This window comes from Sturnira hondurensis, unplaced genomic scaffold (genome assembly GCF_014824575.4).
Source record: "Sturnira hondurensis isolate 20B ecotype Veracruz unplaced genomic scaffold, ASM1482457v3 Scaffold0022215, whole genome shotgun sequence".
Classification (NCBI taxonomy): Eukaryota; Metazoa; Chordata; class Mammalia; order Chiroptera; family Phyllostomidae; genus Sturnira; species Sturnira hondurensis.
The window spans coordinates 4,234,253-4,260,808 of NW_028094846.1; the positions used below are offsets into that span (position 1 = coordinate 4,234,253).

At 44.1% G+C, this 26,556-nt stretch overlaps 1 protein-coding gene across 1 annotated transcript in view; it reads left to right on the plus strand.

Moving 5' to 3' along the window:
- Nucleotides 1-237: 237 nt before the first annotated feature.
- Nucleotides 238-26,556, plus strand: part of MROH9 (maestro heat like repeat family member 9) — a 41,684-nt gene continuing 15,365 nt past the window's right edge. Inside the window, exons 1-11 of the mRNA XM_037035290.1 lie at nt 238-392; nt 7,455-7,587; nt 8,161-8,247; nt 10,122-10,226; nt 15,027-15,230; nt 17,622-17,778; nt 18,947-19,122; nt 21,641-21,795; nt 23,735-23,900; nt 25,027-25,169; nt 26,085-26,222. Coding sequence (XP_036891185.1) covers nt 277-392; nt 7,455-7,587; nt 8,161-8,247; nt 10,122-10,226; nt 15,027-15,230; nt 17,622-17,778; nt 18,947-19,122; nt 21,641-21,795; nt 23,735-23,900; nt 25,027-25,169; nt 26,085-26,222 — 1,580 coding nt within the window. The 5' untranslated portion in view covers nt 238-276. The remainder of the gene's footprint in view (nt 393-7,454; nt 7,588-8,160; nt 8,248-10,121; nt 10,227-15,026; nt 15,231-17,621; nt 17,779-18,946; nt 19,123-21,640; nt 21,796-23,734; nt 23,901-25,026; nt 25,170-26,084; nt 26,223-26,556) is intronic.

Below are 26,556 nucleotides of genomic sequence, written 5' to 3' on the forward strand. Positions count from 1 at the left end.
GCAGAGGGCCACGTTATTACAGAACACCTGAACGACAACTGTGACAGAGGTGTGTGGGAGAGCACCTGGGAGTGGGCAATCCTCACAAAACTGTGTCCGAAAATGCTAACTATGTGAGCGCATGCAGTAAGCCAAAAAAGGCCAGCCCTTGGTGTTGTGGGTTTAAACCGCAGTTCGCCTCGTCTCCACACATCTATGAACCTGTGGGCTTATCCCCCTGCCCCAAACAGTCCCATTAGTGCAGTCCAATTTGGTCCCATGACGCCATGAAGTCCCATGAGGCCATGGGTCACTCTCTTTTTCCTGATACAGGAACACAAGGTGGACAGCCTATGGAATGCATATACAACAATCATAAATGACCAAGCCCTAATCTTGTCCATAAACTCCAGGTATGATAAACTGCAATTCTCTCTTACTTCACTGAATGACTGTCTACAAAATATAACAGAGAAAAATCACAACTGTAAAAAAATTTTTTCCAAATTCCACCATCCTAACTCAGCAACTATTTCTTTCTTTCTATCCCAATCTTTCTGTATTGCATGGATAGACAGATAATTTAATTATTCCAGAATCATAAGTGGATTGCACACTCAATTTTTCTGTAGTACTTTTGATTTTGGCACTGTATCTTAAGTTTTCATTTTTCTTAATAATTGTGTTCGTTTTAATGGCAGGAGAGCATTCTGAAAATTTGAAATTTTCTAAGCCATGTTTTACTAAAATGATTTATGATAATAAACAATCCTCCTTGTACACACAAGACTGTATCTTCTCTGAAACACATCTTGGAAACACGCTTCCGTGAGTGGGGCTGTAGATGCAGACGATAGGCAACCGCAGAAACGCCTTGCTGCTGGGTCCCATTGGTCGGCAGCCCCACTAACCCAGCAGTGCAGACCCACCAGGACCACTGCTGAGACCTCCCTCCTGATGACGCCATGCAGTGGGACAAAGAGCTCCAGGGATGACCTGGCTGAAGGAGTCCCCCCCAGCCTGACCAGACCTCCCCTGGATCTTTGCAGTCCGTGATGCTTCCTGCCCAACCCTCCCACCTTTCCTTCTCCTCTGGGAAACCTCGTGCACCTCTCAATCTTGTTCTGGACGCTGCTTCCCCTGAACCCTACCTAACGCATGCGGATGGGATGAACCTCCTTAGAGCTTCCAATAAACGCTGTCAACTTGTGGTCCAGAAATCTCCACTAAGCATTTATTCAAAGGCTAGTTGCCTAAATTTAATACATACCTACTTTTTTCCTATTTAATGACATAACACGTTCAACATTTTGCCTTATTGTTATTTAATTTATATTACTTTCAATATAAGCAAGATACTATTTTCTATATGTTTTTGTATTTTTGAATTTTCTCATGTTCTTTGCCAGTTGATTAGAATTTTAGTGGTAGTATATATTTAGTAAGCATCTCCTGATGTTTTTATGGTCTTAAATATGTTCATTTTCATCTTGTTAGAATTGATTCCATAGCCATAGCATCCATATTTTTCTCCTACTTTTTTGTATATCTGATAAAAAATTAATTCTACATTGTACTTTAGTGTTATGTTCAGCATCTCTTAGTTTTTTGTTACTTGATTTTCATTACTCTTTAGTCTCTAAGTTACTTTTATTTATGAGCTAATTTAAACTATGCTTCCCAATGCCATTACACGGACTGCAAGTCAGCACACTACGGCCGTGTGCTAAGCCCTGCTGTTTTTACAGCCTCCTATTTTTGTACATTCTGAGAGATAAGAAGGGTTATTTTTACATTTTTAAATGATTGGAAGGAAAATAAAAGAAGATTATTTCATGATCTGTAGACCTTCTATGAAAGTCAAATTTCAGGGTCCAGGAATGCTGTGTTGCTGGGGAACGGCTGTGCCCACTCACTCACATACTCCCTCTGGGCTCTGGTGGCCGAGCCGGCGTAGCCAGAGGCATCTGGGCCTTACATGTCATCTGGATGCCACAGAAGGCGTTTGCTGACCCCTGATACAGATGACACTGAGTTCAGATACTTCTTTTCCAAAGGCATATTTAACTGTTTCAATGATTTTTTTGTATTTGTCTGTATGATGGAATAGTTATGGGTTTAAAGGGTTCTGAGCTGTTCGGTATCTTCACGGAAGTGATGAATATATGAGCCTCTGTGTGCAATAAAATCATATAGAACTAAACACACACACACAGGAGCATGTGCACAAGTAAAACTGGGGACATCCGACCAAGATCGGTGGACGGAATCAATACCAATACTATGATGGTGGCATTACACTAGTTTCTAGAGAATGTCACCACTAGGAGAAACTGGGTGAAGGGTACAGAGGTCTTTCTGTACCGTTTCTTACAACAGCATGTGAATCTACAACTGTCTCAATAGGGCTGTTCAAGTAGAAAAAAGCGGGGTGGTAACAGATTGCAATTTGACGGAGCATGAAATACTGTTACAATAAATTAATGCTGCATTTGGCCTGGAAAGGGAGATAGAGAATTTATCTATGTGTTTGCTAGTTCTATATTAGGGCATTTTCTATTCTGTCACATTATTTAGAGTTTATTTTATAAACACCACTACACTGTTTGGACTTAATGCTGTTTCGTAATAGATTCTCTTAGCTGATTGAGCTAGAGCTTCCTTATTTTCTTGATCTTTTTCACCAAAGTAGTCTATGATAGTCCTCCCAATTTATTTTTCCAAATGAAATGTAAGTGTACCTTATTAGCTTCTGATGAAAATGTTCTAAAATTTTAATTGCAGTTTCAGAGTTTGTAAAATAACTTGAGAATAACTGGCATTTATAAATAACCTATTTATGAATATATTTTTATTTATTCAAACTTTTTTTATGTCTTCCTTAAAAGTTTGAAGTGTTTTTAATGTAGATTTTGCACACTCCTAATTTATTAGCTACATTGTATTTTGGTTTCTGCTTCATTTTACCATGTGGGAAGCAATCGCTAATGTACTGAGATGTAGTCGGATTTGGGCAATGTCATGTTTATCCTGTATTTGATTGAGCTTACCAGACTTTTTTTTATTAGATTGTGTCTTATTTGAAATACAAGAAACTCTAACACAATATTTCAAAATAAGAAATTAAACACTTATGCTGTTCCTGTTTTTAATGAAAACACATTACTTTTCAATTAGCAATATATCATTCTTGATTTAAACAAAACCTTTAAAGAAATTTTTTTTCTCTTAGAAAATGGTGTTGAGATGTATTAAATACACTTTCAGGCTTGATTAAAGGACTATTATTTAATCTATTAAAAGATATGTATTGATTAATAGTTTTTAGAATATTGGGCCATTCTTACATTCCAATGATAAATCATGATTGGTAGTATTGTATTCTTTTATGATTTTTACAAATCATTGTTCTAAAATTTTAAACTTTATACTCTTAAATATTTATTTATATATTTTAGATGGTCTTTTATTATAACTCCATTTGAATAATCAGTTATAACCAGATCCCTGATTTCCATTAATTAGTGATTTGTCTAGGCTTACAAACTCATTTGTTTTGAGAGGGGGGGGTGGGGTGGGTGGGTGGGTGTGTGTGTGTGTGTGTGTTAGTTACCTGGTTGAATTACTGTATTTTTTGAACTATAAGACGCACTCCCCCCTCCACCCCCCTTGCCAAATTTGGGAGGAATAATGATTGTTAATGCTGCTGTTGAGTTCTGTTTACATTTACATTGGTGAAATATTATGTTATTGATGTTATTAAATATTTTATCACATTTTTGCTTCAAATTTTTTTCCTATTTTCCTCCTCTAAAACCTAGGTGTGTCTCCAGTCTGAAAAATACGGTAACTATAATTTACAAAATAGTACTACACAAAAAGAAATAGTGGATAAGTGTGAAGACTTTGAGGTCAGACAGACCAAGTTCTGACATCAACTCCACCACTGACAGATTTTGTGATTTTGAAGAAGATATTTAACTTCTTTAGGTCTCAGATTCCGTATCTGTGAGTTGGGGTAACAATGGTACTTACCTCCTGGGGTTGCTGTGAAGATGTGTTGAGATAATAATGCACTCAGAGCGATAAAATGTATAACACCTGGTGTTCAAGTCCCCAGTATCGATGTGTTTAACCTATTCTTTTGGAAATCTGATAAAACTTTTGGACTCTTTCCCCTCAAAATACACAGACACATAAAAACAAAATTTGCATCTTATTTTATAGGTTTCATGGATTGCAGACTCTGGATTAGAATCCCCATTCCATATTTTAACTTAACAATTTTTGTCTACCCACATAATAGTTTTCCTTGAATTTTTTATTTATTATAGACTGTGCTTTTCATATATCATCCAAGTATTATTTGGTCCATAAAGATTAACACATTATATTGTCATGTATGTCTGTATAGTTTACAAATATAAATCAATTTTGTTTCAAATAAACCCATATAACAGCTTATTTATTAATTAATGTAGTCCTTCTCAATTATTATTTAGTTGTGAGTCCTCTGATTTCTTTTTTACATCTTTATTTAAATTTGCCACTGAGGATCATTATACTTATGAGCTTCCCTTTTTCTCTTTTTTCCCACTTTTTCTCATTTTGTAAAGTACTCCTTTTGCTTATGTCCTTCATTTTTTTATAAAAAGACTAAACATTATGATGATAAGTAAGAATACTTTTCCTTTTGTATTTTTCATCCTTATTGTATTTTCTGTAGTACCATGTAATGCCCTTACACCCCTCCCCCCATAATCACCAGGCCCTTCACTTCTTTGATTATATTTTTAGTCCTTTTAAAATTTTAAGATATGTGCTTGGTTTCTTACTTTTTTCATTTTAAATGAGAAAAACTATTGATAGTATTTAAGTATGTTAATTGTTTTTGAATCCTCTAATTTTAAAAATAGATTTCTAACACCGATTTCTCATTGTAATTATAGAATGAAACATATATCCTTTCATATTGTAAAACTTTCTATGGCTAAGCATATGATAAATATTTGTCAGCATTTCATCACTGTCTCAAAAGATAATCCTTATCTCATTTAATACAATTTATTATATGTACATATAATAAGTATACTCCTTATTAATTATATTCATTATCTATTTTGAAGAATTATTTTTAATGTTTTATTTATTTATCTTTAGAGGGGAAGGGAAAGAGAGAAGGAGAGAAACATCAATGTATGGTTGCCTCCCATGATTACCCTGCTGGGAACTGGCCTATTTTGCAGAATTTTTAAAAAGATTTTTACTCATTTATTTTTAAAAAGAGGGGAGGGGAGAGAGAAAGAGAGTAAGAGAAACATCAATGTGCAGTTGCCTTTCACAAGCCCCCCACTGGGGATCTGGCCAGCAACCCAGGCATGTGCCATGACTGGGAATTGAAACAGCGACCTTTTGGTTCGCAGGCCAGCACTCAATTCACTGAGCCACACTAGCCAGGGCAGAATTTTATTTTTACCTACCATATACTAATATGTGAATGCTTCATCTTTCCTATAACAGTGTTCCTATTTCTTTTTATATCTTTAATGATTTTCTGTAATAATTTCCATTTCTCCTTATATCTTTAATAATGTAATGTATATTTTAATAATTATACTTAATAATTTATACATTCCATTTCTATGTGATTTTGGATATTTCACATTATTAACTGTGCCTTTTATTTTTTATAACAAGTATATCTAGCTCCTGCAATACTCTTGGNTGGAATGCTTCATCTTTCCTATAACAGTGTTCCTATTTCTTTTTGTATCTTTAATGATTTTCTGTAATAATTTCCATTTCTCCTTATATCTTTAATAATGTAATGTATATTTTAATAATTATACTTAATAATTTATACATTCCATTTCTATGTGATTTTGGATATTTCACATTATTAACTGTGCCTTTTATTTTTTATAACAAGTATATCTAGCTCCTGCAATACTCTTGGATTTGAATTAAACATTGTGTCATATTAATATGGCCCTCCTGATTTCTTTCTGATCCCATCTAATATAATTTCCCCATGCTTTTATTAGGAGGTACCTACTTTTTAAAATTCAATTCTGATTCTGGAAATTATGCTTGCAAATATGTACACTGCCCTTTGTGTATTGATGTTCCTATTGCTTCATTTAACAATTCTTAAATTCAAAAATCAATATTTGGTCTACTGGTCATTTCACTTTAATCTGTCAAACAAATATTTAGCTCAAAAATTTAACAGAAGCAAACTCATACAGCAATTTAGTAAGGGACACTTAGTCTTTCTCCCTACGTGCCTTTCCATACCACCTAGTCCTGCACCCTGGGACGTACATAAGAACACATTTATACTAAGATGTCACTTGTTATAGCACACATTAGTAATTTAATGACGGCTCTTTTGGAAAAGAGTGACATGCAGACCCCCCACCCACAAAAAGCCATACTTGCAGACAACTGCCCAAGCCATACAGTTGCATGTACTTTTCTTCTTCCCACAGTGTGGCCAGTGTCTGACTCTCAGCCTTCTTCCCACCTAACATTTGAAGATCATGGTGTCAGAGTATCGGGCTGCTTTCATTACCCTTGTCTGCAACCTGACCCATCTTAGCACTGTTTTAGGACTGATGTTATGATTTCAAAGTAAACTGAAAGACATTGTTTTCTACTTCATCAGTCTTACTTTTGCATTTTCTTAAAACAGTTCATATTTTCCTAGACATTCAATACCTTCCACTGAAAATTCAATTAGAAACTTTTGATAGACAGATGTTCAGAGCCTAATAATCCATTAGAGCTGAGGAATGACAAAGCAATCTTCCAGGATTTGAAAATTGGCTAATATATTCTAAGACACTCCATTCCAAACAAGGAACCTCAGAGAGAGAATCTTGACCAGTAGAGATTCTAAGTTCCCCACAAGATTTCACATTTTACCACTTGATATCACCGTCTTTTTATAAAGTAATCACTTTCACCTCAAAAAAAATCAGGAAGGACTGTTGGCCAGATCACACACACAAAAGCAATAACAACTGTATGACAACTTATCTTTCCAGCTGCCCTTCAGCAGCCAGAAAGATACCTAGAAGACATACCTTTTGTTTGCCATCAATTAGAAGATGCATTCCAATATCAGAAACACTAAAATATGAGAAACACGGTGTCATGGATCGAGAAAATGTGGCAGTGATTTATTTCAAGTGCCCAACGCTGGGCATGGCTGAGAATGTAAGCACTTTACCTGATTATGTCTATTGAGAAAAATAGTCTGATTTCCAAATAACTGATTACAGATGTCATCCCTTTATATTTAAAGCACCATCTTCAGTTTTGTGAGACAATTTAAAACCCACATGTCATATGAAGCCAAAAGACAGGCCTCCTTTTCTAGTCCATGCTCTCTTCTTATTTTTAAAAAAGTCACCAAAATTAGGTTATATGTGTTTTCTCCTCAACTTAATCACTACACCTTTCCTTGCCAGCTTTGTGGATCCCTTGCTGCAGTTTGAGACTCAGTTGAAGATAATAGAGTCATCCTTTAAAATAGTATTTGCCATCCCAAGTCTTGAGGAAGTGAAAGAAATGGGGAACGGTAACGATGACGAGGACCTGCAGGTGAGAGTCTGCCCCCTCTAACGGTGAAGACACATCGTCAAGCACGCAGCTGTCCTGCGCAGCCTCTCCTCCCAGGCTGCAACCTTCGTGGTTTTTCTCCTTCACTCTTTTTAGATACATCAGATCCACAACACTTCCCAGCTCTACCCCTGCGTTCATGAATTCTGCAACCCATGGGATTTAACAGATTGCGTGGGTTTTACAGGAACAAATGGGTGACTGGATTTTTGGTTAATTGGCTGAGTAAGGACAGGGAGTTTATTGGCAAGTTCTGCAAAGAAGGAAATGTCCGCAGGGAAAGGTGGAGCCAGGACGAGCCCCATAGTAAGATCAGTCGCGTGTATGGTCTCTATTTGCTCAGCACAGCTGCACAGTGCACTGGCCATACGGGTTCTAGAAGAAACACATGGCACGTGGCATTGGGTGAGCTCTCATCACCATAGCTACCGCTGTCCTATCTCACCTGCGGTGTATGGGAAGAACTCAGGACACCAGGATGCAAAACCTATAGACAATGGGGTAAAATTTTAGGTGAGTCAGGCTGGCTGTTTATAATGCATTTTTGTTTTTCAGGAATTATACCAAAGTATTTTAAACATATATGAGGACACTCTTCTAATCTTAGTGTCTAAAGACTTCTACAAACTGCAAATCTTAAAGGTAAAGGGAAAAGGAACAATTTTGTTCTTGTGTCATAAATCCAAGGACACTGCACTTCTTATTTCCCATTTTCCCTCAAATATCTGGCACCTAAAAAATTTTTTTTTCCTCCAAACATATGCAACTGACACCTAAATGAAAGCCTTTCCCTATATTTGAACTACAGAGATGCCCTTATAAGAATTTAATTTGGGGAGGATGGCACGAACAGACCTTTGAGAAGCCAAGCACTATGTGGCAGTGACATGGGGCATCGGGGACAGGATGGTCAACCCGGACTATGTCCAGATCCAGGGACCAGCGAAGCAGCTCTGGCAGGGTCCACATGTGTGTTCTTCGCAGCAGCTCTGCAGCTAGGGACTTCATGGTCATCCTATCATCATGGATACCATGCGATCCCCAGAAACCCTAACAACCATCCCAAACCCACGTGCACATCCAAGACCTCACTCTGTCCCTCATGTCCCAGCCAGAGACAGAAGACGTCTCTGGACACCTTATGGCCTTTAATTTTGCATTCTGTACCTGATGGCATCAGGACGTGGCTGTCTAGAAATACTGGAAAACCAGATGCGCCTACCCTACCCGGAGCATCCGTGGGTTGTCCAAATCATAAGCTGCACTCAGGTACAGAAGCCGAATCTGTATGCCTGAGACAAAGAAGACGGTGAAGGAAAGTGAACTACATTGAGCTAACTGGTGCTTATTTTGAGGCAAATGTTTTCTGCACGTTTTTAAAATGTTAATTGCGCAGCTTTTTACAGTGTCGTCCTCGCTCCATCATCACAACCCTCTCCCACGTGCGCCCTTTCACCCCCCCCCCCCCCCCGNCCCCGCCACGCTGCTCAGTGAGTAGTCACTGTGTGCCAGGCACTAAACTGAACACTTACTACACGGGTTGAATCTCAGCCGGCACTTAACCCCGTGAGGAAGTTGCCATTATTTCTCCCACGTTGCAGACAGGGAAATAAAAGCAGAGAAAAGAGCAATAGTATATGCAATGCTAATGAGCGAAGGAGCTGTTCTAACTTGGGAGCCCATTACTTAACCGCCTTAGTCTTACACCTTCCACGTCTAGAAACACTCTGATTCTCAAAACATGCTGAACCTCACTACTGGAAAAGGCACAGGCTGATGCCCACCCCCTGGAAATTTGGAGATGCTTTTGCCCTAAGAAATGGATTTCAGAACGGTTTATACAACGGGAGCACCTGTGACCAACCATTGGAATAAATACTATGGACTCAACAGACTGCCTTAATTAAACAGTCTGTTCATGGTGACCAGCCTGCTGGTCATAGGCAGGTGTTCGTCCCTCCCCAAGGTTGTTAACGTGCCACTGTACCTGGGGATTTAGGACAAACAGAACTCACAGTAAGATAGACTGGGATCAAAGAACTTTTTAACCGAGCCACCTCCAGAAATGTATTCTGTAACCATGAGTCAGGAAACACCTGGGTGGTGAATTTAGAAAGAACATTCTGGGATAAGAAGACATTTCAGGATCAGATAGCATTTCAATTTTTGACACTGAAAATCAGACCCTGTGATAAAAAATAATAAAAGAGAATGTGTATTTTGAAAGAAAAGAGGAAGAAGGGCCAATGATCCCCTGGTCGCCTTGAGTTAAAGGGGGCAATAGTAAGTACTCGTTTGGCAGAACTGAACAAAATAAAGCCCAGGGGTAGTTCCCACAGCAGACAAAGGAGTATACAAGTACAGCAGTCTACCGGCTAGTGGTCGTGTATTTTTTGAGTAAATGTAGGTGAGGTGTGAAATCGTCAGGGGCATGGGGACCCGGGATGTGGTGGGGTCTCCTCCGTTTAGGAAATGCAAACACTGTGGCTCGAGGGTGACGGCCGTGTTTTCAACAGGAGATGGCCGTGTGGATGGGCGGAGACAAGTCGTGCCTGCAGGAGAGAGTGCTGGTGATCATCAGCCGGGTGCTCATCTTCGCAGCCAAGAAGGTCAAGGAAAGCGTAAGTCACTGGGCGCTTCTGAAGACTGCGTTTCCGCAGCGCCCTTTTCTGAGACTCGGGTCTGGAGGGCATCAGCAGCCCGCGGGCACGACTGTGCTGGCAGGTTGAGATACTGGGAAAGGCATCCATGTCCCTGCCGACTCTCAATGAGCAGAACTCCTCCGACAACAGACTGAGATGTCTCATGCTTCACACCAGGGGACAGGTGTGTCAAACCAGCTTTCTGCTCACTGTGTCGATTCTCCTCTGCAGACCACAACCAACGTTATTGGTGACCTTATACAGTCTTCCTTCCTTACTTTCCTTCTTATTTCTCCTTTTCTATCATATTTTTAATAATTTTTTATCATTGTTCAAATACAGTTGTCTCCATTTTCCCGCCACCGCTTTCCCCCACCCAACCCACTCCCACCTCCCACCCTCCATCCTGCCCCACTTTGGCTTTGACCAGGGGTCTTTTATACATGCTCCTTGATGACCCTTCCCCTTCTTTCCCCCATTATCTCCCCCCATTTCCCCTCTGGTCAATGTCAGTTTGTTCTTCGTTTCAAAGTCTCTGTTTATATTTTGCTTGTTTGTTTGTTTTGCTGATTAGGTTCCACTTAAAGGTGAGATCACATGGTATTTGTCTTTCATTGCCTGGCATATTTTGCTTAGCATAATGATCTCCAGTTCCATCCATACTGTCTCCAAGGGTAGGAGTTCCTTCTTTCTTCTGTGTAGTATTCCATTGTGTAAATGTACCCCAGTGTTTCTTGTGTAAATATACCACAAGTGATTCTTGAAGACTTTCATTGAAACATACTAGAGATATAGCCGAAGTCTCCTTTACCCTCCTCTCCACCCCAGTTCCTTCGTCCCCTGCCAGATGCTGTGTGTGTTGCCCACAAGTAGCTTTCGGACGGATCCACACATGCACAGGTGGAGAGAACACAGCTTTGCTTCTCAGCATTCCTACACTAAAGTTACGGCATATTTACCCATGGTTCTGCAATTTGCTCTTTTCACACACAATATGTCCTACGGATACTTTCATAGCTATATCTCATTCTTTTAATCACAGCATACACTCCATAACTTAAATATATTAAAATCTACTGAACCATTCTTCAGCCGGTAAACTTTTCAACTGACTAGTCTGGTATAGTTTGTGTTTTCCCCTTCAGACAACACAACAATGGCATCTTTGTGCAAGTGTGTGCGTGGGCTGAGAAAGACAGTAGAGCAAACGTATGAGGAAAGCACAGCTGTCTCTCGGTTTGAGTCCCTGAGAGGCGAGAATGGCCTTCCCCACATGCCACCGCCGACCTGGGGCTGCCCTCAGACCTGTTCACCAGGCCTTTCAGGTGGCGGAGAACAGGTGTCTCCGAACTGCCAACACTGACTGGGGTTTTCTGTGTTTCAAGCGACACCCTTGCTGGCCTTTCATACCGTCTACGAACACACCTCCCCCTTGTGGATACTCAGCCTCTGTGGCTGGCGGTTGTAACGTTCACTGCCCCCGCCCACAGCCCGCCCCTCCACTGTGAAGGAGCAAGTGTGTAGGAACAAGTGTTCGCACACGCACTGCTGAGGGGTCCCAGCCAGGACAGATTTGTCTGAGAAGCCAAGTGGTGATAACCCACCGCTCCGCTCTGCAATGCCGGCCGAGTGCCACCAGGTGGCAGCAGGCCAGCATGTTCCGAACACAGACACTGGCTCCTAGTTGTGGCCACGTCAAACTTGACCAAGTGAACTTTCTTTTCAAATACTATCTTCTAAAGATGGCTACATCGATGATATTAATGGGGTGGGGAAATGAGTCTATGAAACAAAACAGTCAAAACTATTATCAATAAATTAAAATATTATCAATAAATTAAAATACGTGAATAAACTAAAAGCTGCGCTTGCCACAGAGCTTGAGTCGTGCCCAGAATCCCTGGGACACGGACAAACCGACAACGGTCTGTGCTGCCCTCCTCTAGTGCAATGCCATGGCCAACTCCGTTCTCGGGAGAACCACCTAATCCCTGAGCACTGCAGTCACTGGAAAGTACTTCTTTCTTTGTACACCACCCTAGCCTATGTCTTCCAGGGTCTCGGAGGCTCCTGTCCTACTGAACAACCCTATCATTCATACTCCATCAGACATAATTTTAAGTGTCCTTCCTCTCACGTGACCCATGTGCTCATCAGGATGAAAAAAACTCCCACAATCAAAGAATCTTCGTTCCTTCTGTTAAATTCTTCAAGAAATATGACCCAAACATGTCATCTTGTAGCATTAACAAAGTTTTTTCCCCTAGGTTTGTTCCTTTGGCACATGAGCATTTAAAAAATTGGAGGAAGCCCTGGCTGGTGTGGCTAGTTGGTTGGAGCATTGACTCATATAGCTAAGGTTGCAGGTTCAATCCCCAGTCAGGGCACCTACCTAGATTGAGGGTCCAATCCCTGGTAGAGGAGCCTACGAAAGGCAACCAATTAATGTTTCTCTCTCACATCAATGTTTCTCTCTCTCTCTTTCTCTCCCTCCCTCCCTCCTCCTTCCTCTATCTCTCTAAAAACCAATGAAAAAAATGTCCTCAGGTAAGGAAGATTTCCAGTCAAGGCTAACAAACAGACATGTCTTTATCTCCTCTGTCCCCTGAGTTCTCACAAAATGACAGTGATGACATTTGTTGAGGGTATAAACCCACAGCAACAAAGAGAAGGAGCGAAGGGCTGTTGGTGGGCTAGTGACACCCACCAACTTGCAGGAGAGAGGGGACGGAACATGGGAGCTGACAGAGCCTGGCTGGGGGTGCTGAGAGGCCAGAGCACAGGAACTTGGGCTGGGGGACAGCTGAAAAGGAAGGCAGTACAGCTGGTGGAACCCCAGAGAGGCTGGCCCTGTGGAAGCCCAAGTAACACTGACTAATGGGTGGGAGGCAAAGGCAGGCTGAAAACAGAAGCATTCACTGAAAGAATTCATCACAAGTTCCTGCAGAAGACTGCATGTTGCCTCCCCGCCTCCTCCTGGACACACACTCTACTCCATGGGACATAGGCCCACTGGTAGGCAAAATCTGAGACTTTTTTTCTCAAAACAGCTGTCAGTTCCCCAACAAAATTATCTTGATGTTGTTTAGATCTCCATGACCCCAGTCTTTCCACCTCATCATTTGAAAGCAAAGCCCACTGGCTGACAAGTCTTGCTCACACAGAAAACGTCACATTCTTAAATACGACCTGACAACTAAGATGTGTGAGAAAACTGTTCAAATACACGAGATCAATGTCAAGAGAAAATAAGATGATCAAAACCAGACATTTGAGTACAGACAAGAATTCAGTCTCAGCAAGAGCTGGTAAGACGTTTATAGGACCCCTAAAGTAGGGTGAGCCCCCAGCCCTGCCTCACAAAGAGGTCTATGCAGAAAGGATCCGAGAGCTTTCACAGGAGAAAACGTTGTCTTTCCTTCTTTTGCTGAAATCACTCTCAGCGTCCTAATTCAGTTACGCTCATGGTCCACGACCCAAGTCACTTCACATTCTTCTCCAGAATGATTCTGTGTGTGTGTGTGTTAGATCGACAGACGAACAGAAAGAAATAGGGACAGAGGGGGAGTAGGTGGGTGTGGCTGGGTCAAGCAGCAGGAGAGCCAGGGATAAGGGGACAGGAGAGAAGCAGAGAGGCAGCCAGACGAGCCTCGGGACCCCCTGGAGGGCTGCCTTGGCTCTAGTTTTACCACCACCATTCGCTCCAACCACCGCAGAATTTATCCAGGAAAAGTCATCGCTTGTCTTAGAGACAAGAAGATTCTGCAGGCCCAGGAGTTTATCAAACCTACATGTGGACGGAGCCCTTTGAAAACAGAACATAACGACAATGAAAGGAAAACAGTTACTGTACGGAAACCTTCACAAGGCAGAATGTCTCCTCCTCCTCTCTTGCGTCTCCACTCCCCTCTTTTCTGTGTTTGATCCGGCCAAATAAATCAGTCGAGATGAAAACCTACAGAATTTTTTGGACTGTTAGATGCACCAGACCACAGACGCACCTAGGTTTTAGAGGAGAAAAATAGGAAAAGAAATTTGAAGCAAAAAATGTGGTAAAATATTTAATAACATGAATAACATAGGCCACTACCCTCCCCAACCAAGCCAGATAAGTCGAACTATAAGACGCACCCCTCTTTTCCTCCCAAATTTGGGGGGAAAGGTATGCCTTACAGTCTGAAAAGTATGGTAAATATTTGAGCAGCCTACACTTTAAGGACATTGCAGGGAACAATACATAAGTGTGTGGTAGTAACTTTGATATCAGAATTCAGTGCTCTGAATTTTAAACAATGAGTTTCCCTGGGAAGAATCAGAGCAATTTCAGGAGGAAAAGTTACATTTCTCCAGGGACTGACAGAGTCCCCCGAATTCTTTCATGCAAAGAGAAGGAAGCCCGAGGGTGTTTGGATATCAACCCCCATGACCTCCCCGCAGGTATCCTGGGAATCCGCTACCTGCGAATTGCTACCTGATTTTTGAAACACAAACTAATACAGACTCAACAAGCCACTGTTACCTCTGAGCATTTGCTACAAACTTTCTTTTGTGTCATCCACGTTACTCCCTTAGTCTCCAGAGCAAGTGTTCCAGGCAGCAACTCACAGATGAGGAGCCTGAGGCGTCTCAGTAACAGCACCAAGGCGGGCATGCAGCTCCCATGCACTCACTCCAAGGCTCACCTCCTGGTTCCCAGCTGGTGTGAACGTTAGAGGTTCAGGTACGGACCCCCGGTGCTGACTCCACACAGCAACACATCCCCCTTTTGTCTCCCGCCAGGCCAGTGTGGACGCTCCCTGTCTGGGGGTCCTGGCAGCGGAGCTGTGTCTCTTGTGCTCGCACGCCAACCGGTCCATCACTCAGCAAGCGTCCTTGGCACTGTACCACCTCCTCTCCATCGCCCAGCATCAGAATGGTAAGGCCGAGTCATCCCCTTCTCCAAGGGTCACTGAGAATCTATTGCTAAGATCAGAACAAACCCCAGCAAAAAAATAGAAACAGAAAACCAGTAGGAGAGCAGCCATGAAGCCCAAAGCAGAAGGGAGAATCCAGAGAGAAGACACAAATGACCAACATCAGGAGTGAAAGAGAGGATGTCACTAGAAATTTGATGGGTGTTAAAAGAATAGTAAGGGAACAAACACCTTTATGCCAGTACATTTGACACATTAGACACGTTCATTGAAAATACAAATGACGAAACCTCCCTCAAGAAGAAATAAATAACCCAAATACCCCATATCTGTCAAAGAAAATGAATTTATAGTTAAAAGCCTTCTTACAAAGGAAACTCCAGCAAGCATGCAAAGAATTGTACCAATTCTATACAAATTCATGCAGAAATGTGAGGAGCAGGGAATACTTGCCAACTCATTCTTTGAGGCCAGCATCATCCTAACACCAAAACCACAGAAAGACATTACAAAACAATAAAGTAAAAAACTACAGACCAATATCTCTCAAGAACATAGATGCAAAAATTTTTAACAAGTTTAGCAGATCAAATACTGCAATACAAAAAAAGAATAATGCACCATGACCATATGGAATTTATCCCAGGAGTGAAATATCAATTTAACATTTGAAACTCAACCAATGTAACATACTACATTCACAGATAAATGAAGAAACTACATGATCATATTAGCAGACATAGAAAAAGCATTTGGCAAAATTGAACATCCATTTCTGATTTAAAAAAAATACTCTCAGAAAACTAGACATTAAAAGTGAGCTCCCTCTGCCTGCTAAAGTACATCTATGAAAACCAACAGCTAACATCACACTTGATAGTGAAATACCGAACGATTTTCCCAAAGATCAGGGACAAGACCAGGGTGTGCACGGTCAGCACTTCCGTTCAACCCTGAGCAGAGTCCAGAAATGGACCCACACACATGTGGTCAAGTGAATTTCAACCCAGTTTCAAAGGCAAGTCAGTGGAGAAAGGATACATTTTGATAAACAGTGTCTAAAAATTGGTTACTTCATATGCTGATGGAGGGAGACTCGACTTGGGGAGGCGAACACACAATACAGTATACAGATGGTGTACCATACAGCTGTGCAGTTGAAACTTACATAGTTATTAACCAATGACACCCCAATAAATTTAACTTTAAAAGTTGGTTATTTGTAGGAAAAAAACCCCACTTTAATCTATATCTCATACATACACAAACGCTAATTCAAAATGGATCATAGGACTAAACATAAAACCTGAAACCATGAAACTAGAAGAAAACTTTGTGCCTTGGATTAAGCAAAGATTTGTCAAATACAACACCAAAAGCATGACTCATAAATGAAAAAAATAATAAATTAATAATAAATTTCAGGTCTGTGAAAGACGCTCTAAGAGAATAGGTAAGCCACTGGCTGAGAGAAAACATCTGTTAGCTGCATATCTGATAAAAGACTTGTGCCCAGAATTTGCACCCAGAATGAGAAAGCAGAGACTCGAATTAAAAACAACAGTCGACTTGAAGACTTGCCTCACCAAGCGGCACAGACAGCACGGAAACACACCAAACCACGTTCAGTACAGAGTCATACCAGGGATGTCAATCAAAACCTCCGCAAGACACCACCGGACGCCCGTTAATGTGCCTGAAGCCGGAGAGAGTAGCCATACCACATGCGAGGAAAGACAAGAGGAACCAACCTCTCCCACACTGCCCAGGGGCACAAGAAATGACACAACCCTGGAAAATCATTTAGCAGTTTGCTGCAAAGTTACCCACACACCCACCATGTGACCCAGTCACTGAACAATTTAGTCTCCACTGAAGAAAGGGGAACACAAATATCAACACAAGTATCAAACAGGGACTCGCACACACATGTGGACAGCACCTTTATCTGTAATAGCCACACACTGGAAACAAGCCAGATGCCCCCCTCAGCAGGTGACAGGGCAAACGGGAGGGGACAAACGCAGAGCAAAAGAGCATCCGGTGGAGAAAGATGAACGACCAGCACATCCAACAGCAAGGATGGATTGCATTTTGCCGACCAAAAGATGCTGAACAACAAAAGAGTCAACTAGTTGACTCTACTTGCAAAAAACTGGGAAATACAAGCCTAGCAGGAAATGGACCAATAGATGCTTTTGGATCCAAGGGCAGGAGTTGGGGGTGGGGCGGTCAGAGCGGGGTCCAGGGAAGCAGGTAGGAGGGGCCACAAAAGGGCGTGAGGGAACTTTTACAGGTGATAACTACGTTTGGTTTTGTTTCCTGTGGTATTGTTTTCATGTATACATACATACATGAAAACTTACCAAATTATAGGCTTTAACTATGTTGTACATCAGTTGTATCTCTGTAAAACTGTTAGCAAATGAAATAACTTAAAAACCCCACCTTCCCCCCAAAGACACCTGCACCTGAAGCTCTGATCAAGCGCTCCCAGCTTTCCTGCAGTGCCGCCTCCCCCCAGCAGCCCTGGCAGATGGCCCGCAAGTCCACTCTTTCAACAACAGCCTCTCTGGTGGCTTTACAAGAGCCCCGAACAATGAACCTGATGCCTATGTGTATGGCTATCTGGTCCACCTGTTGAAATTCCCTGCGTTCTTCATTCCCATTTCACAGAGGCCTCTCCCACAACACTGGAACTCTGAGCCCATGCGGTCATCACAGTGTATGTGACCAATCAGTCACTGGGGTGTTAAATATTCAGGAACCTTCTGATCTCCAGAATTGGGCAGAAAGAGGAAACTGGAAATAGCAACATCCAATAGAAGGAACCAGTGATCACACACAAAAAGATTAAGCTCTTTTCTTTCTCACAGAGGACATTGTATGCAACACAACAGCCAACTACGAGCAGTCTGGCAGTCAGTGCCTCCTGTCTCACTGCTGCAACATAGAGTTCCTGCTTGACATCTTGAAAGAAGACAAAACCGAAGTTGCTCGGGTAACTCAGCCCCGTTTTATCTTACGGCTTTTGTTTCATGTGTAATACTATTTTTTTGTGATGACATATTTCAACATAGCTTATATTTTAATATTTTTTCATGTTATATATATGGAGTGTACACAAGAAATACACCAAGAGAAAATGTGGCTCACTCCTCTTTCTTAACTGAGAAATGCACATCGTGGAACTCTGTTCGCATTTTATGTTCCACGTCCGTGGATATTCTTCTCACTTTAAGAAGCGATTGCTTCAATTGCATTTTTGTACCACACTCATGGACTTACGGGCCCCTTTTCTCCCCTCCCTGCCTCCTTGTCCCTCTCTGGGAAAGAGGGAAGTCCAAGCCCTTCACACTCTACCCTCTTCTGTATCTTCTACTAATTATGCTTATTTTGATCTGGGCAAAATCATTTCCAAAGCTGAAGGAGTCTGCAATGATTTCTAATATGTGAGCAGCTGAGTTGGGGTAAAATCAATGTTTTACAGTTCCTTAGTTTGAATGCTATGGTTCTCCACTTCTCCCTGGCCTGTCCTCAGAGCTAACTTACCCAAATAAAAATGTTTTTATTGCTTTAAAAATCAAAAGAAAAAGATATGTATAATTAGCTTGAATTATAACCATCTTAATACCAACCCAGTCAATTACAGTTTTTAACATGTTTTAATAGACGATGAGGCCCACAACAGCAAAAGGGACGAGAGCCCACAAAACCATGCGGCGCTACCTCGCCCCGGGGCCCCGCGTGATGCCTGAGGCCCCGGAGACGCACCCGGGGCCTGAGGCGGCGGCTCTCTCTCGGGGTTGCAGAGCATCGGACACGTGTTGCGGCCGTCCTTGCTGACTGACTTCGTGTGGAGTCTGCTGATGAGACTGGCTACGCCTGACTGCGGGATGGCGAAGGAGGCGGCCGACATGCTGAGACTGACCCTGGAACACCACGCCCACAAGGTCACCACGGTGAGACCCTGGCCAAGGGCACGTGATTGATTACTCTGTCGTGTGCTCCTGTGGCCACTGGTACAGATCTACTTCTTTTCACACACAGGCCTTGCCACTGTGTCATCATGTCACTAACTAGGTGAGCCTTTGGGGGTGGAATATTCCAAGCATCCAGAAAAGTGTAGAAAAAAATGTAAGGGACATTTTACCCATGATTCATTCACATCATGACATCTTGCCGAATTTACTTCAAATTTCTAAAAGAAATAAGTGAGTAACAATGAACTAGCGCAGCTGTAATTTGAACCACCCTCGGAGCCACTGAGGGGAGTTTTGAAGGGCCCCCGGCTCCCCGTGGGTTGGCCGCCTAATGAGTGGGGCCCGGTGCAAAGTGAAACACAGGGCTTCTGGTGCAAGTGCAGGTGGGAGGTGCCCTGAAAGGTCCAAGCACACCAGTCCTTTCCTTCCCACCATCCGTCTCATTCCATCTCTCTGCCTCTCTCTCTCTCTGTTTGTTATGGTGTTTTAATTTAAAGTCTTTCTAAGTGAAAAACAACTAAAATTTTAAATTATAGTATGAATTTCACCATCTATCATTATACTGTGCAATTCCAATTACAGCTGTAAATATAAGAGCATTTGACTCAACAAATGAATGCAATTCATAGCTCTTACAGGTTTTTCATTCTTCCGGGAAGACTGGCAATGCTACAGAACCTCATTGTTTTTATTTCACATCTTGTTGGCTCCACATTCTGCGAACATTCTTTATCCTCAGCTTATTGAGGGGGAAGGAAGACAGAAAGGAAAAAGACGTATGGGGTCCCCATCCTTCTCATTCCTCCCAGGCCTAAGTGCTCATCTTGTACTCATTTCATTCCCCCTGAGCTCCTATGCATCCCGGGTCCACTGGAATTCTGTGCACAGACAGCGCGGCTGACTCATATCACACACACCTCCTCTGCTCACACGCATGCTCTACCGTCCCATGGGAGTCCACTCACAAAACACAAACTCAAAGATAAAATCACTGAAACTACTGAGCAGGTAATAGCTGAGCTTTGAACAAAGTGAGGGGCCTGCAGAGGTGGGACTCTGTGCAAACGCACAGGTCACATGCCCCTGAAACCAGCCCCAGTGGTGACAGGAGGGGGCAACTTCAGTTCCCACACCTGACCTTGCAGTGTGAAGCGACTGAAAATAAATGAGAGCTGGGACTCAGGTTCCGAGAGCAGGAAAAGGGGGGAAGGGTATGGCTCCTTGCAGACCTTCCGTGCCACCAATGACGGGGGCGTTCTGAGAGCAGGGCATGGGACCGGGGGAGAGAGGCTAGGTAAAGCCACACCAAGTCCCTGGAGAGGAAGGGAAGCCAAACCGGCTGATGCTAAAGTAAAATCACTAAACAGAGAGAGAAAACGCTAAGACAATGGCTGGTCAGCAGCCCAGCTCCCCCAGACCACTGAACTACTGGGGAAAGTGGGCTCTTCTCTTAAACAGGGTTCTAAGACCAGTTACAACGAAAGATCATGTGTGGTGAAATTTATCACTGCCCCCACCCCCACACCAGTGCCCTGGATGGCACACACAGTATGTGGCCTCACAATCTCCAAACATGGCTGACGCATGGAGTCTTTCCTGGAGGGTCACAGCAGGCCATCGTTTCTGTAACAGAGCAGACAGTACCGCGGCTGCCTCATCTGGGGGCTGCACTGCTTTCACAGGAGGAGGAGGGGAGGGGAGCGGTCTCGACCCAACAGCTAACAGGCCCACAGAGAAGAAGAGCAAAGGATTTCTCGTTGGCCCTGGTGGAGTGAAGGGGTTGAACACGTCTCACTGAACTGTATTTGAGGCAGTTACAACATAATACAAGTGCACTTCAACTTTCCAGTTACGACTTCTAGGGAGCCCTGGCAGAGGAGATCTGATGCTGAACATTCAAGCACTGATCCGAGACAAACCCCCGGGCCCAGCTAGCGCTCTCCCCATCCAAGGATGAGTCAAAGTGGGGACAACATACAACTCACACGGGGCCCACAAATAGAATTTCCGAGATTATGACTCAGTGTCCACTGTTCTGGGCCATCCCTCCAACACACAGCTCACACCTTCAGTATGTAGAGTTAAGTGATCTTTAATTGTTTAAAAAATTGAAGTATATGGTTCCATTGTTATTCTGTTCTGTTATTTGACTTTCTTCTTTAAAAGTATGAATTATAGCTCGGGTTTCTATATTGAGCTTATATAGCTCATATAATTATGTTGTGTATATTCCCCCAAATAAACTTTTTTTGTAAAATGGGTATTTTTCCCACTGTCAATAAATGCACAGATAGGTTTATTTCTCAACCAGGTAAGTATTTTGCATTGTGTGCTCACACACATAAATATGCTTTCCACCAGTATTTTATTTCTGGGCTAATTACTTGCTGCCTTGGTTATTCTGAGAAGGACTAAATTCTTCAGTCCAAGAAACGCCTCGCTGTGGCAGGGACTGTGGCCCAGGAGACTCCGCTGACCTGGGGAATTCCTTCTCCAGGTGTCTAAGATCGTGGATCTTATTTACATAAAATTGCGTGAGAACTCTAATCACGTCATGAAGCACGCCATGTTGCAGGTCATCACCTTACTGACACGTACGTCACCGAAAAAAGTCATCTTTCAGCTGATGGACTACCCAGTCCCCGCAGACAAGTAAGTCCCCCTCGCCCCTTCCTCAAGGGGTCGTACACAGTGCCCAGAGCCAGACAGACCCGGACATGCCAGTTTTGGCTTCCTTTTCTTCTGAAAGGAAGTATCTATTTTTGCATCCCATGGGATGACTGGAAGCCTGAAATAATATCACACAGGTCATTCATGCACTTGTATGATACCTGGCTCACAGCAGACCATCAAGAAATGACCACTGTATCACTTAGCTGAGTCTTTGCGCTCTGCATCTCCGATAAAAACACACCTCCCCTCAAAGTGATCGTGAGTTTTTCTCCACAGTCTTGGGATGAGATTCATAGTGTTCTTTTCTCCTTCATGAATGACAGATGTTCAGATATTTCCACCCACCAATAAAATAATGGAACAGTAAACATTCCCAGATGTAATTGGGAGTCCCCTACCCCTTAGCTGTTTATCTGAAATTCGGGATCCAGGATCATAAGAAATATTTAAGAGGAAAATAATGCTAATGTGAGCCTATGGGGCGGTGAACCTAATAAGCACATGGGAAGAGATTAGGAACTGCATCACCGTTTGTACAGTTTGTGCATTGGAGAGGAAGGTGTTACCTCTTGACTATGCATAGTACAAAAGGCAGAAGGTGATATTACATTTAGGGTAGGTCTGGGCTTTGGAAACAAAGGAATCTGAACCTATCCCAGCCATGCAAGTTTCATAAACTCCTGGATCCTCAACTTTCTGGCTGTGAGCTGAAAGCAGCTCATTTTGTGTGTAAAGCTGTTAGAGGGGCCAACAAGTTAACATCTGGGACAGGGCATCCAAACCAACAAAATGCTAAACCGATTCTATGACGGACTTTCTTTTTCCAACAGAAAGATTGTATTTATTTAGGAAGCTTAGCCCCACAAAGAAAATTGAGAAACTTCCCCAAAACTAAAATTCTCCATGAGACTCAAGTGTTTTTCCTTCAGGAACTGAACACCCACGGTGTGAAGAGTATCAGCAGCCCTCCAGCATCTTGTTGAGTGGAGGGAATGTCCTCACGTGGCTGTGAGGGCATAGTCTGCAGGGAATCCAACACAAACAGCATGTTTTGAGGGGGTACAGGGAGCAAGGAGATCAGAGTTGTGTGAATTTAATTAAAATAGTCCCTCGCAGGTCTAGTTCAAGTGTAGGTAAGGTAGAAAGGAGGAGAGGTAGGAGATAGGCTAACTCGGAAAAACAGAAGGAAGCCCTGGTCAGCCAGAGGCATGATCGAGAGAGGCGGGAATGAGACGGACATGTCTCACTCTGTGCCCACGTGGCGTCACGCACACTTCTAAGAGGCAGGGGCAACTAAGTAAAGGGTTTTCGAGAATTGGGCGTGTCCACGTGCTCAGGGACCAGGCCTCCATACAGGACCCCAAAGGCAGAGAGACCGAACAATAGGGCTGGGGAGCCAGCTTGGATTGCGGAGGTGGCAGGAACACTCCGGCAGGGAGGAACGCAGCAGCTTTCGAGGTGAGCCGCAGGAAGAATCATCGGAAGAGCAGCTGGGTAGGCGGAGAAAGGAGCCAGGGGCCTGGCGGCTGAGAAACCAGGGTTCTAGACACACCCGAGTCACTAATGAGACGCGTGACACTTGGCAGAGTGGCTCACTGCTCTGAGCCATTCATTTACTTTTAACCATTGAACTTCACTTTTAATTTTCTAACCCTTTCATTTATACAGTTAGTTTTTTACGTACTTTTTATTTTATGGTACATTTCTTGCTATTAATTTTATTGTTATATCAGTTCTTAAACATTCTATTATCCCTGAACAAACTGGGTCGCGGGGTGGGAGGAAAAGGCGTGGGGGGCAGAACACTGATCGGTTCGTGACCTGCAGCTGAACACACATTTAAAGAGGTGGGGAAATAAACACATGAAAGAAAGAGGTGGGAACACCCAGGACCCCCGCTGCGGGGGCTGTGTTGCAGCACCCTGACCCTGATGTGGCAGGCGGCGGGCTCTGAGACCAAGATGGCCCTCCCCGTGCTGACGACCATCCTGCTGATACTGCGAGGGAAGCCTGGGGAGATGCAGGAGAGCCCGGCAGACCGAAGGCGTTTCTCGTTCGATGCTACCAACATGATGCCCGTGGCGGTAAACCAGCCAACTCGGTTCTCCCTCCTGGGGGCGTTCCCTGACCGTGAACGTGCCTCTCTGCCCTCGGGCTCCCTCGCACTTCTTCCCACGGCCCAGCTCTCCTGCGTGCATTCACTCACTCCTTCCTTCATCCAGCACATATTTATTGAGGGCCAATCTGTGCCACTTCCCGTTCGCGAAGCCTACATTCTGGTGAGAGACACAGACAATGAACCTAAAAACTGTGTCAGGGGTCAGATGACAGCAAGCGTAGAAGAGATACAAAGTACTGGGACAAAGAGAAAAGGACCGGAGGGTCTGGGGAAGTCAGTCAGAGCGGGCCACTCGGCTGAGATGACATCCAATCGAGGCCTCAAAAGGGTGAGGGAGTGAAGCTCGCACGCGTCTGTGCAACAGGGTTCCTGACAGAGAAAAGGGCAAAAGCCCTGTGGTGACGGGCACTCACCTGGTATGTCACTGGACGTGAGGAGGGTCAGAACAGGACTGAGCAAGGGTGACCATGCAGGAGATGGTATCAGAGAGGCAGCCACCAGCTAAGCATACTTGTCCTTACAGGCAGGTAAAGGCCTAATCTCACACGTGTCCACCACTATCTGTCTCCCAAAGACCAACACTGCCGTTCCTGGGGTAAATTCGAATCTTACAGAGATGCAGAAAAAAATGGAGAGTGCCCTACAAACGTGAGATGGGGACGTGTGTCTCCCTGATGTGGACGGATGGTCAGTGGGCCCAACGATGTGTTAGGGACCCGGTCCACCTCCCTCCCTATCTCACTGCCCTGGATGTTGAAGCACAGAGAGGGCACATAGCATGATCTTCGTGGTGACAGATGAAGGGGGCCTTGGGATGCGTGCCCCACCTTGGGGAGGAGCTGCTGGCCTGGCAGCACCAGGAGTGGTGCGTGCACTGCGGATAGTGCTTTGGGAGTTCATGGCCATGTACTGCGGCCATGTTCCTGACTCAGACTTAGCAGCTGCTATTGGAGGAAGGAACGCACACACAGGCTTCAGGCTTCCCTGGAGGAGGCAGGAGTGGGGTACAGAGTCCCCCTCACCCCCTCCCTGGCGCTGAGAGGGCTCAGAGGGAGACAAGACAGCCTTGACTCTCTTCCCTTCCCTTGCAGGCATCCCAGGCCCTGTGCACACTGCTGCCTGTCCCTTCCTACAAGAAGGCAGTGGCCCAGTTCTTTCCTCAACTCTTGATGGCCCTCCTGTTCCAGATCTTCTACACCTGCGACATGAAACTGGTGATGGAGAACAAACTTTTGTGAGCTGGCTGCTTCTATGCCCTTGGGTTGAAGTGGAGCCTTGATAATCCCTTGGGCGGTGCATTCATTTATGACTGTGTCCCCTCCTCGGAAGGGTGGAACGCCTTCCACTAGTAACTACCCTGGGTACCTAGAAGTCAGCCAGGACTTGTGCTAAGGGTGGGGGCTATGTAGACAGGACCACCCCATAGAGCAGAGCTTAGACCCACCACAAGGAGGGGCCACCGCAGGGAACGTCTGCAGGGAGCGTGCGCAGGGAGCAGCAGGAGACCCGGTGCTCTCGCTGGGCCCCGTCCTCTCCCCCAGCTCTCTCTGTAAGATAAGAGAGCATGCCCCACAGTGCTCTGGGGCATGAGGGCCTGTGACACTAGGCATTCATTCTGCCCACACCGAGTGAGCTTCAGCTCTTCCCTTTCACCCAGGAGAGCACCGTTAGCTCTGCTGCTGTCTAGGAAAATCTGCACCCTTCTGTCTGTTTGCCCTCAGCCAGCTCCGAGGCCAGGTGGGACTCGAAAGCAGTCAGTCCCATTCAAGTATTTTATCAGCTCTCAGTCTTTCAGGCAGACATACCAAGTAAATGAGAATATGTGCTATTGATTTAAAGCATCCGAGGAAGCAGATCGGCACCTTGAGTAAGTTATCACATCATTTAACACTTTTTGCTAATGAGCTGTTAAGAAGTGAATAAACAGCGTCAACCCTAGGCTGTATATATTGCAGTCCCAGCTGTAGCCTGCACCCCAGGTACCACTACTCAGGAGAGAGGAAGAGCGTTTAACAGTCTCCCTCCTCTCCAATACCCACTTTCCCCAAACCAGCATCCTGCAGAGGATGGAAAGGAAGGGCAGGTCCCACATGCATAGTTACGTGAAGGCCATAGTCAGGCTGTGACTCTGCTCTCCTCTGGGCCCTAGCTTTGCCCGGGACGCCCTGAGAGTTCTGCTGAATTGCTCTGGGCTGCAAGAGGTGGACACTGCTCTGAACAGAAAGAATTTCTGGGACCAGATCTCCCAAGTGCTGTTTCACCACCACGGAGTCTACCTCATTGCCACGTAAGAATGGGATCTGTCTGCATGGGACCTGGGTCTCTGTCCCTACCTTCTCTGTCTTCAGTGAAGCCACGTGGGAGCACAGCCCACACCCACTCGGACTTCCCGCCCCCACCCCCATGACCTGTACTGCCATGTGACTCCTACTTCCTCACTGATTTTGAGGGGTGTGTGTGCTTTGGGACCGTCTTCCCTTTCCTGGCCCATGTGCCTGGTGGTACAGAGGCCTAGCCTCACTATACCTCTCCGTGGGACAGGTTCCTCCTCCCGATGTGGACAACTGGAGTGGAATCTGATTTTTCTTTCCTCCATGGTTCACTATAGTTCACATCAGAGG